Below are 10,634 nucleotides of genomic sequence, written 5' to 3' on the forward strand. Positions count from 1 at the left end.
AGCACTAGATCTTCCTCTTCCAACACCCCCTCTTACTGTCACTTGTATCAGTCTATGTGATTCATCTTGTCTCGTAGATTCTGAAAATGAAGTCTTGGTAGCAGCTTGGTTAGGGCGTCAACAATCTTCTCTCTGGATGGACAGTAGATCATCTTCATGATGCCTTTCTGTTGTAGTTCCTTCATGAGGTGATACTTCATGTCAATATGCTTGGTTCACATGTGAACATCATCTCTCTGTAGGAGCTTGACACAAGTTTCATTGTCTTCATAGATTGTTACAGGTTGTGAGATCTGTATTCCAAGATCTTCTAGTAGTCTCTTTAGCCATGTTATCTCTCAGCAACATAGTCCAGCTGAGATGTATTCAGCTTCTGTTGGAGATTGAGCAACACTTTCTTGCTTCTGGCTTGTCCAACTTATCATTCCATTTCCATAGAAGAAAGTATGTTCACTGGTCAATCTGGTATTCAAGGCTTCTCCCTTGTTAGTGTCTGTGTACACAATTAGTTTGAGTTTGCTGTTAGCTGGTAACTTGAGTTTGAAATGTGCAGTTCCTTTCAGGTATCTCACAAGTCTCTTGACTGCATTCCAGTCTTTGAAGGTTGGTGCTGAAGACTTTCTGCATAGTAGACCCATTGCAGCACTTATGTCGGGTCTTGTTAGTGTACTGACGTAGAGTAGCTTGCCTATGGCAACATGATACTTGTTGTCTGTTGGTAGCTTTTCAGGGTCATCTTGATCTTTTACATAGCTTGGTTCCATAGGAGTAGCAACTGCGTATGCATCTTCCATGTTCATGAAGGATATAAGGTCTTTGATCTTTTGCTCCTGGTTAATAAAGAAACTTCCATCTTCTTCTCTGTAAAGTTGCATGCCTAGGTAGTGAGTAATGGTACCTACTTACTTGAGTTCAACATGTTTGCTTAGGTGTTGTACAACTGCTTTGCTGTCACATGGCTTTTCATAGGCCAGAATCAAATCATCAACATAAATCAGAAGATAGATCCCTTTGCCATTCTTCTGCTTGGTGTATAGGCAAAGGTCATTTCCACTTCTCTTGAATCCTGCTTGGATGAGTAAAACATGCAGTTTGAGTCCATAGAAACTCAAGCAGCTTGTTTGAGTCCATAGATACTCTTCTGTAGTTTGCACACAAGGTGTTCTTGTCTTGCTTTCTCACTTCCTGGAGGTTGGAGCATGTAGATATCCTCTTCTAGTTCCCCATGTAGAAATACTGTCTAGATATCAAGATGTTCTACCTGCATGTTCTTGCTTGCAGCAACACTTAGTAGTGTCCTCACTGTGGTGCGTCCCACAACAGGTGCAAAAGTTTAATCAAAATCCTCTCCATATTTCTGAGATTAGCCTTTAGCAACTAGTCTTGCTTTGTATCTTTGGACTGAACCATGTTCACCATGCTTGACCTTTAAAACCCATTTGTAACCCACTGTTTTCCTCATCTGAGGTAGCAGTACGAGTGTCCATGTCTTGTGTAGGGCTTCAAGTTCTTCTTGTGCAGCTCTTCTCCATTTCTCAGTTTCCTCTAACTCATCCCAAGAGGTAGATTCAGGTATTTCCACCATTCTTGTAAGGTAGGACAGTCACAGAGCTGGAATACCTTTGGTTGAATTTGTTGATCATCTTGGTTCCACCTCTGCACTCTGTGCCTCAGGTTGGTCTGATGTCTCTGGACACTGTTCCTCTAATGGGCCAGTTGTCTCCAGTGGTGAACCATCTGGTACTATAGTTGCACTTGGTATGCCAGTAATGTGTATCATAGAGTCTCCTGGTTCTTCATCTAAATCAGGATATGTGATTTGGCTGTTCTATCCAGTGGTGGCCCCCTCTCCAAGTGTAGCCTTCTCACTTTTGTTGAAGTATACAGCTCACAATGGTTCTTTTGGTTTGCAGATCATAAATCCTGTATCCTTTGCTTTGTGCAGAATATCCAACAAGAATTCCTGGTGAAGTTCTGTCATCTAGTTGCCTCTCTTCTCCCTTGGAATGAAGGAGTAGGCCTTGCTTCCAAAGACTCTCAAGTGTTTTACACTCAGTACATAGCCATGCCAAAGTTCAAATGGGGTAGCTTCAGTAGCTTTTTTTGTCTGTCTGTTCTGTGTATATGTGTTAGTCATGACTGCTTCTCCCCAAAACTGATTTGGTAGTTAAGCATCATACAACATACATCTCACCATGTCTAGCAGCATCCTATTCTTCCTCTCTGCAACTCCGTTTTGCTCAGGAGTGTAGGCCACTGTGGTCTGGTGTTCTATGCCTTCCTGTCTCAGGAATTGCTGCAGGGCATTAGACATGTGTTCTGCACCATTATCTGAGCGCAGGATCTGTGGTTTCCTTCCAAATTTATTCTGGACCATAGCTACAAAGTCTTTAAGGCAGTCCAACATCTGAGGTTTCTCTCTGAGGAGATATACTACTGTATGTCTTGAAAAGTCATCAAGGAATGTAACAAAATATTTATTCTTTCCCAGAGTTTGTACAGGTAAAGGGCCACAGATATCTGAATGAATTAAATCAAGTGGCTTCCTTGTTATATGCTTTGGAAAAGGTGGTTTAATAGCCTTTGAAATTATGCAGCATTCATATTTTTGGTTAGGTACATGACCATATTCTAGATCAAGTCCATTTGCTAGCCCTTCCCTTTACATTTGCAAAATGTGTTCATAGCTTGCATGTGAAAATCTTTTATGCCATTTATCCAGACAAAGTTTTCCTGCACACAGCTGAATAAGATTAGCTTGTTCCTTAGCAGGCCTTTAATGATTCTTTTTTCCTTCCAGATTATAGAGACCTCTGTCTAATGTAGCCATAGCATAAACTTATCCATCTAGGAGGATGGAGAAGTACATATTCCATCTTTGCATTTAAATTCATAGCCTTCCAAATCAAGCTTTGATTGGGATATTAAATTTGATTTCAGATCTGGTACATAACTACTTCATGAGTAGTTCATGTGTTCTGGGAGTTTATAGTTCAAAACAACATTCCCTATTTTAGAAGGTAGGCAAGTTTTCCCTTCAGCTATCTCAACAGGAATATCATCAATTTCCTTCCATTCATCAAACATGCACGCATCTTTTATGAAATGGGAGCTTGATCCCAAGTCCAGAAGAAACTTGTTACTTTTGAATTCATCACTTGTTACAACATTGCAGAAATAGTGGGATTTCCCTTTAAATCTGTTTTCCTCAGAAACATACTGCTTTCTCACAAAATCCTTCTGTCTCTGAGTCTTACCTCTGACAGGCTGGCGATTAGCATAACATTCAGTGGCTCTGTGACCAATTCACATGCAAATTGAACAGTGACTGCATCCTTCCCTTTGCCTCTATGGCCATGGAGGGCTGAGCTCACTTGAAATCTGATCCATTCTCCTTGTCTTTCAAAAATGTACAGCATGCATCATATTCCCCCTAATTGCATTCCCCCCTTGATTCCAAAATTGAGCTTATTTGCAAATTCCGCAGACAAGCTTCTGTCAAGACCACGTATCAAATGTCTGTGCTTGCATTCCTGGTGCACAAAATTTGCGGCCTCAGCAAAAAAAGTTATATTATTCCAAATGACTGATCACCTTAGCAAAGCTGGTTGGTAAAGAAATATACAGCACAGAAAGCTGATCTACCTCTGAGAGGGGCTTTCCAGCATAACTTAACTGGTTGAAGGCATTCATTAACTTGGCTAGATGGTCATCAAATGGTTCTGTCTCTTTGTATTTCATATTTGCCAGTTTTTGTTTTAATTCAGTTGTAAAAGGCCATTCAGATCTCTTATCCAAAACATCAATAAATCAAATTTCTCTTTGGCAGTCTTGGTACTACGGATTACTGCCTTTTGTTGCTCATTAAGAGTGACATTTATTAAATAGATTGCCTTCTGATTTTTAAATTACCACTAGGGATTTTTTAGGAGTAGGGGGTTCATCAGTAATTACCTCGAGTATGCTGTGAAGTTGGAGAGATAATTCCAAGGCTTCTTTCCAGCATTTGAAGTTTCCACTGCCTCTTAGACATTCCTGTGGATGCCAGGCTCCAAGCAGGAGATCCTTCCAGCTTGCTCTCTCATCCGAGGAAGCAAAATTGGAGTTTGGCTGGGGGCTGCTAGAAGATGCAATCCCAGCTCCTTTGTTTCCTGAGCTTTTCTTACTGTTTTCTGAACTTCTGTAAATTGCAGTTTCTCTGCTTAATCAGTAAAGCACTCAGCACAGCTTTATTTTCACTCTTTTCCACCTTTTAATTAGTCAATGGGCAAATAACTTGAAGCTGGGCCCATGACCTGATAAATAAAATGTATATAGGCCCCAGAAACCTAATTAAAGGATTCCATGTTTGGGCCATTAGCAGAGTCTATTGTTTGGCATAGGAAGCATGATTACAGGATATTGTGAGCTGGTTCTGCTGGTTGGTGTCCATGTGCAGGACAGAAAATTAAAAAATCATACACTTGCTTTACATTTAGAAAATAAATAAGAGTTCTTTATTGTAGGAACTCCATACTCTGATAGGAAATGAAGAGAGAGAAATCCTAACTACCTATCTAGTCTAAGGATGGGCATGGATGCCAGGACAAGTCCTGTATCCATGCTTCCAAGATGGAGGGAGAAAGAGAACAATGGCCTGAAACAATGCCAGGAAGAGTAGTGAGAGGGAAGAAGTCAGGAGGAGGAAATCCTAAGAATAGCAATCTAAATATCAAAGGATAGTCACAGCAGTAAACAGAGTGCCCTGACCTCTCTATCTTTTTAACTCTTTGGTTTCCCCCCCCCAAAAAAAACCCTGAGGAAAGAGACAGTGCTGAATCCTCCTCTTCCAACATTTACTTAAACTTGGCCCATTTAATGTGACCAGAGCATTTGTGGTCTCTGTGTGTGATCTTTTCCTTCAGCCAATGACTTTTAGCCAGCCAGGGTTAAACAAAACAAAAAGAAACTTTAGTGACTTCCGGTTTGGGATTCATGGAGGTCTAACGCAGCTCCATTTGCGGAGCTGACCGGACTGCCGTTTTAAGCGGCCGGCGGGGTGAAAATAACCCGCGGCCGACTGCTCTCAGGCGGAGAGCAGGCAAAGAACGCTCAAGACCCTAGGGTGAGTTAGATCTCGGACGAGGGGGGGCTCTACACAACGGGTCCCCTCCCGATCCTTGAGGTCCCACCTTGCGACGGGTCGGCTACAATCTCTGCGGCAGTTTTGGGGCCAATTCGGCTGGCATAAGACCTACATACCCAAGCTTCGATTGGGGGAAGAAGTGGAAAGGAGAACTTGAAATCGAAACAGCGATTACAACCCGAGGAAAGTGAAGGGAAGGTAAAGATCACTATCTTCCGATACGGGACAGATTGATAAAAACAGAGAGGAAAAAAAGTAGACTTTTAAACTGCAACAGACTAGCGAAAAGGAGGGGAAGCTTCGGCAGGAGTTGTATTAGAAAAGAGACTAAGTTTAAAGAAGTTGTTAAAGAAATCGGATTATTGTTTTGAATACCTGTGGCTTTGGAGCTGTGAGAAAAAGACACCATCGCGAGATCTGCTGTGGGAAGACGGGAGACAGGAAGTGCGTAACAATAATAGAGCGACTGGAGAGAAGCGGCCCTTGCTGGAGGGCAGGAAGAAGGGAATCGCCATCTTTGAGAGGGGAAGGGTCGCGGCTTCAGCGGAAAAGGAAGTAGGCCATATTGGATTATAAAATCATAGAGAGACCATAGAGAAAAGACGCCCGACATTTTGGATCCTTTAAAATTAATTTATGCAAGAAGACCGGGACATTTGAAATAAAAAAGGTACTAAATTTAACGCCACGGAGCTAAGGAAGAGAGCGGACTCGTGGGAGCGAGCCAAAGCAAGCCCCACGATGTCGAAGAAAGAGTGGCAATCGGCAATAGAAAACCTGGATAAAAAACTTTTGGAGGTGATTAAAGAATTTAAAGACATGAAATTGGAGCTGATCAAAGAGGTTAAACAGACAGTAAAATCGGAGCTGTCAGAAGTAAAATCGGAGCTGTCAGAAGTGAAGAAAGGTATGGAAACAATACAAAATGAATTACAAGGGACGCAGCAGAGAGTTAAAACAGTAGAAGACGCGATGGAGAACTTAGCAGACACGCAACAAACAGAGATGAGGCTGATGAGGGGGAGAATGTCAGTTGCAGAAACTAAACACATGGAGAAGCAGTTACGTTTTTGCGGCTTGCCAGAAGTGGAAGGAAAGTCAGTGCAAGAACAGATGACCGAGGTGTTAGCTGAATACCTGGGGAAGGAGGAGGAGGAAGTTGTGGCTATCCTAGATGTGGCATATCGTGTGAACTCGAGAATTGCAACCCAGAGAAAAGTACCAAGAGATGTGATTGTACAATTTACAACAAGAAACATGAAAGAGAAGATTGTGACTAAACAGTTTCAAGATCCATTGGAGATCGATGGCAAGACAATTATTATAATGAAGGAACTACCCAGATCAGTGTTACTGGATCGGAAAAAATATAAAGCGCTAATCCAGATGCTGAAGGACATGAAAATCAGGTACAGATGGGAGCTCCCAGAGGGTTTGTCCTTCGAATTTGGAGGTGCCAAAAAGCGTATCAGATCTGAGCGGGAGATGGAGCGATTTATAAGGGACAATGAAAAAGACTTACCAACAAGATTATGAACATGGAGTGTAAAGTATTATCTTGGAATGTCAATGGACTAAATTCACCGAACAAGAGAAAAAATATTTTTCACTGGCTACTAAAACAAAAGTGTGATATTGTTTGTTTGCAAGAGACTCATATTCGAAAACAGGATGTAAAATATTTAAAACTGGGAAAATTGGGCAAGGATTTTGTAGCGGCCTCAAGTAAGAAAAAAAGAGGAGTGGTGTTGTATGTAAAAGAGGAGCTACAACCAAAATTCATAATGAAAGATGTGGAAGCCAGATTTGTAGCAGTGGAATGTACTTGGAATTTAAAGAGAGTGTTGGTAGTCGGAATCTATGCACCTAATGGTGCAAAAGAGAGCTTCTTTGAGGATTTGAGGAAGCATTTAGACGATCTTTCATATGACCAGATAATTCTTGCTGGAGACTTCAATGGAGTGACAGACTTGGAACTGGATAAAAAGACTACAATGGCACAAAAGAAAAGAGGACTATTACCAAAGCTCTTTTTTGAGTTGATTCAACAAGAGACTCTTGAAGATGTATGGAGGAGAGAATATCCTAAAAGTAGACAGTTTACTTTTTATTCTGCAAGGCACTCCACATTATCAAGAATTGACATGATCTGGGCCTCAAAAGATTTGGCGTTATGGACTAAAGATGTAGAAATAATGCCGATGGTAGGCTCAGATCACAACCCAATTATGTGGAAGCTAGGGAAAAGGAGAAAAAGGAAAGCATGGAGAATAAATGAGGATTTGTTACAGGAAAAAGAGAATATGGAAATATTGAGAAGAGAGACAAAGTTTTTCATACAATACAACGTGAATAAAGAAGTACCAGCTGATAAAGTTTGGGATGCTTATAACGCGGTTATAAGGGGCATACTAATGGACTTAAATGGTAGAGCAAGAAAGAAGAAGGAGGAGAAGAGACAAGAGATTGAGGAGAAAATAAAAACTAAGGAAATACAGTTAAAAAAGAGACCAGAGAAAAAGAAATTATACCAGGAAATTAAAATACTGCAAGAACAGCTAACAGCAATGAGTAATAAAGAATTGGAGTGGAATCTCAAAAGGCTGAATCAGAAAGTGTTTGAGGGTGCAAATAAACCTGGGAAGTACCTGGCATGGCAACTGAAGAAGAGAAGGGAAAAGAAAACAATAAATAAAATTTGTGAAGATGACAAAACGTATTTGGAACAGAATACCATTAGTAGAGCCTTTTATAAATTCTACGCTAAACTGTATAATAAGAAAGAAGTAAATAAAGATTCAATAGCGTCATATCTGGAGAAAATGACACTTCCAGAAATCTCGGACGCTTGGAGAAATAAACTGAACAGTGAAGTAACGGATGAGGAAATAAGTAAGGCAATACAATCTGCAAATCTAGGAAAGGCGCCAGGGCCAGATGGACTTACAGCTAAATTTTATAAGACTATGGCCAATGAGCTGGCACCATTCCTAAAGGAGGTGATCAATGGAGTTCTAAGGGATCAAAGGATTCCAGACACTTGGTCTGAAGCGAACATATCATTGATCCCAAAAGAGGGCCAAGACTTGACTAGTGTGAAAAATTACAGACCTATATCGTTACTCAACAATGACTATAAAATTTTTGCGAAGATACTGGCGGAGAGACTGAAGGGGTGGCTTTCGGAAGTTATAGAGGAGGAGCAAGCAGGCTTTCTGCCAGACAGACAAATAAGAGACAATTTAAGGACAGTGATTGATGCTATTGAATATTATGATAAGCGTTGTGATAAAGAGGTTGGTTTCTTCTTTGTTGACGCTGAAAAGGCATTTGACAATTTAAACTGGGACTTTATGTTTGCCACTATGGAAAAGCTACAATTAGGAGAAAGATTCATCAGAGCAATTAAGGAAATCTACAGAGACCAGACTGCAGCAATTGTGGTGAATGATGAATTGACCAAGAAATTGACTATAAGCAAAGGAACAAGACAAGGTTGCCCGTTGTCTCCACTGTTGTTCATTTTAGTATTGGAGATTCTGATGATACAAATACGACAAGACGAGGAAATTCGAGGAATAAAAATAAAGGACTATTCATACAAGGTCAGAGCATTTGCGGATGACATAATGTTAATTGTAGAGGACCCACTGGAGAACATGCCAAAAGTGATAGATAAGATCAAGGAGTTTGGAGACTTGGCAGGTTTCTTTATTAACAAAAAGAAGTCAAAGATACTATGCAAAAATATGACTAAGCAGAAACAACAATTGTTAATGGAAACAATGGACTGTGAAGTAACAAGTAAGGTGAAATATTTGGGAATTGAACTGACTGCAAAGAATATAGATTTGTTCAAGAATAATTATGAAAAACTATGGACTCAGATTGAGAGAGACTTGATTAAATGGAATAGGCTCAATCTGTCATGGTTGGGTAGAATTGCAGCAGTTAAAATGAATGTGTTACCAAGAGTGATGTTTTTGCTACAGACAATACCAATCATCAGAGACTCTAAACAATTTGAAAAATGGCAGAGGAAAATATCAGATTTTGTATGGGCAGGCAAGAAGCCTCGAGTGAAAATGAAAGTTTTACAAGATGCAAAGGAAAGAGGCGGAATGCAACTGCCCAACCTGAGACTTTACCACGATGCAATCTGCCTAGTTTGGCTGAAAGAGTGGATGACATTAAAGAACAAGAAACTATTAGCCCTAGAGGGATATAAAAAAATATTTGGATGGCATGCATACCTATGGCATGACAAAGTAAAGGTCAACTCGATGTTCCTGCACCATTTTGTACGGAGAAGTTTATACACAATCTGGAAGAAGTACAGAATTTATCTACAAGAAGGAACCCCTTGGTGGGTGGTTCCATATGAGGTGATAGACCCGAGAGCTGTTGATAACGAACGACAATGTTTAACTTACAAAGAAATAACTAAAATAGAAGCATCTAAACTTAGAATAAAGACGCAAGAGGAACTATCACCGAACTACGATTGGTTCCAGTATAGACAGATCAGAGATTTGTATAACTCGGACTCTGTAAAGGGAGGTATACGAATAGAGAATTCGGAACTAGAGCAGACCCTTCTTAAAGAGGACAAGAAAAGAATATCCAAGGTATACCAAGTACTGTTGAAATGGTATACTGAGGATGAGACAGTTAAAACACAAATGGTGAAATGGGCTATAAATTTTAACAAAGAGATAACAATGGAGGCATGGGAATACTTGTGGAAGACTACAATGAAGACAACGACATGTACAAATATTAAAGAGAATATCTACAAAATGATCTATCGTTGGTACATGACACCAAAGAAGATTGCGCTAGGGAATTTGAACACTTCTAATAAATGCTGGAAATGTAGGAAGCATGAGGGCTCCCTCTATCATATGTGGTGGTCGTGTGAGGTAGCTAGGCAGTACTGGGGGGAAATAATAAGAGAAATGAGTGAAATTTTACAATTTCAAATAAATAAGAACCCAGAACTCCTGCTACTAAACTTGGGAATGGAGGGAATTCCAGCCCATCATAGGACATTGATATTTTATATGACAGCAGCAGCCAGACTTTTGTATGCGCAAAAATGGAAAGTACAAGAAGTGCCAACTATTGAAGATTGGATCTATAAATTGCTGTACATGGCAGAAATGGACAAGATGACAAGAAAACTGAGAAATCTGGACTCAGGGCAGTTTAACACAGACTGGGAGAAGCTGAAACAATATCTGGAGAAGAAATGGGAGGTGGGAGGAAAACTGTGGCAGTTTGAGAACTACTGAAGTATAATAAAATGTAGAGGGGGGTGACTTTACCGGGGGGGGGGAAGAGATAAATGTGAAGTTATAAGCAGTTAGATTAACAGATTGATATATATATAGATATATATAGGTTAATAAATAGAATATTGATAGAAAATAATTAATGATAAGGATTAAATATAAGGATTGAGTAACCAACAATATTTTCTTTCTTTGATAAGATTTGTATAATGCAC

General features: G+C 40.1%; 1 protein-coding gene across 1 annotated transcript; it reads right to left on the bottom strand.

Moving 5' to 3' along the window:
* Positions 1 to 338: 338 nt before the first annotated feature.
* LOC129326256 (uncharacterized) lies at positions 339 to 875 on the bottom strand. The gene has a single exon (XM_054974418.1). It carries the CDS (start codon positions 873 to 875, stop codon positions 339 to 341), a length of 537 nt encoding a protein of 178 aa, XP_054830393.1.
* Positions 876 to 10,634: the final 9,759 nt, after the last annotated feature.

Source organism: Eublepharis macularius, chromosome 3 (assembly GCF_028583425.1).
Source record: "Eublepharis macularius isolate TG4126 chromosome 3, MPM_Emac_v1.0, whole genome shotgun sequence".
In the NCBI taxonomy this organism is placed as follows: Eukaryota; Metazoa; Chordata; class Lepidosauria; order Squamata; family Eublepharidae; genus Eublepharis; species Eublepharis macularius.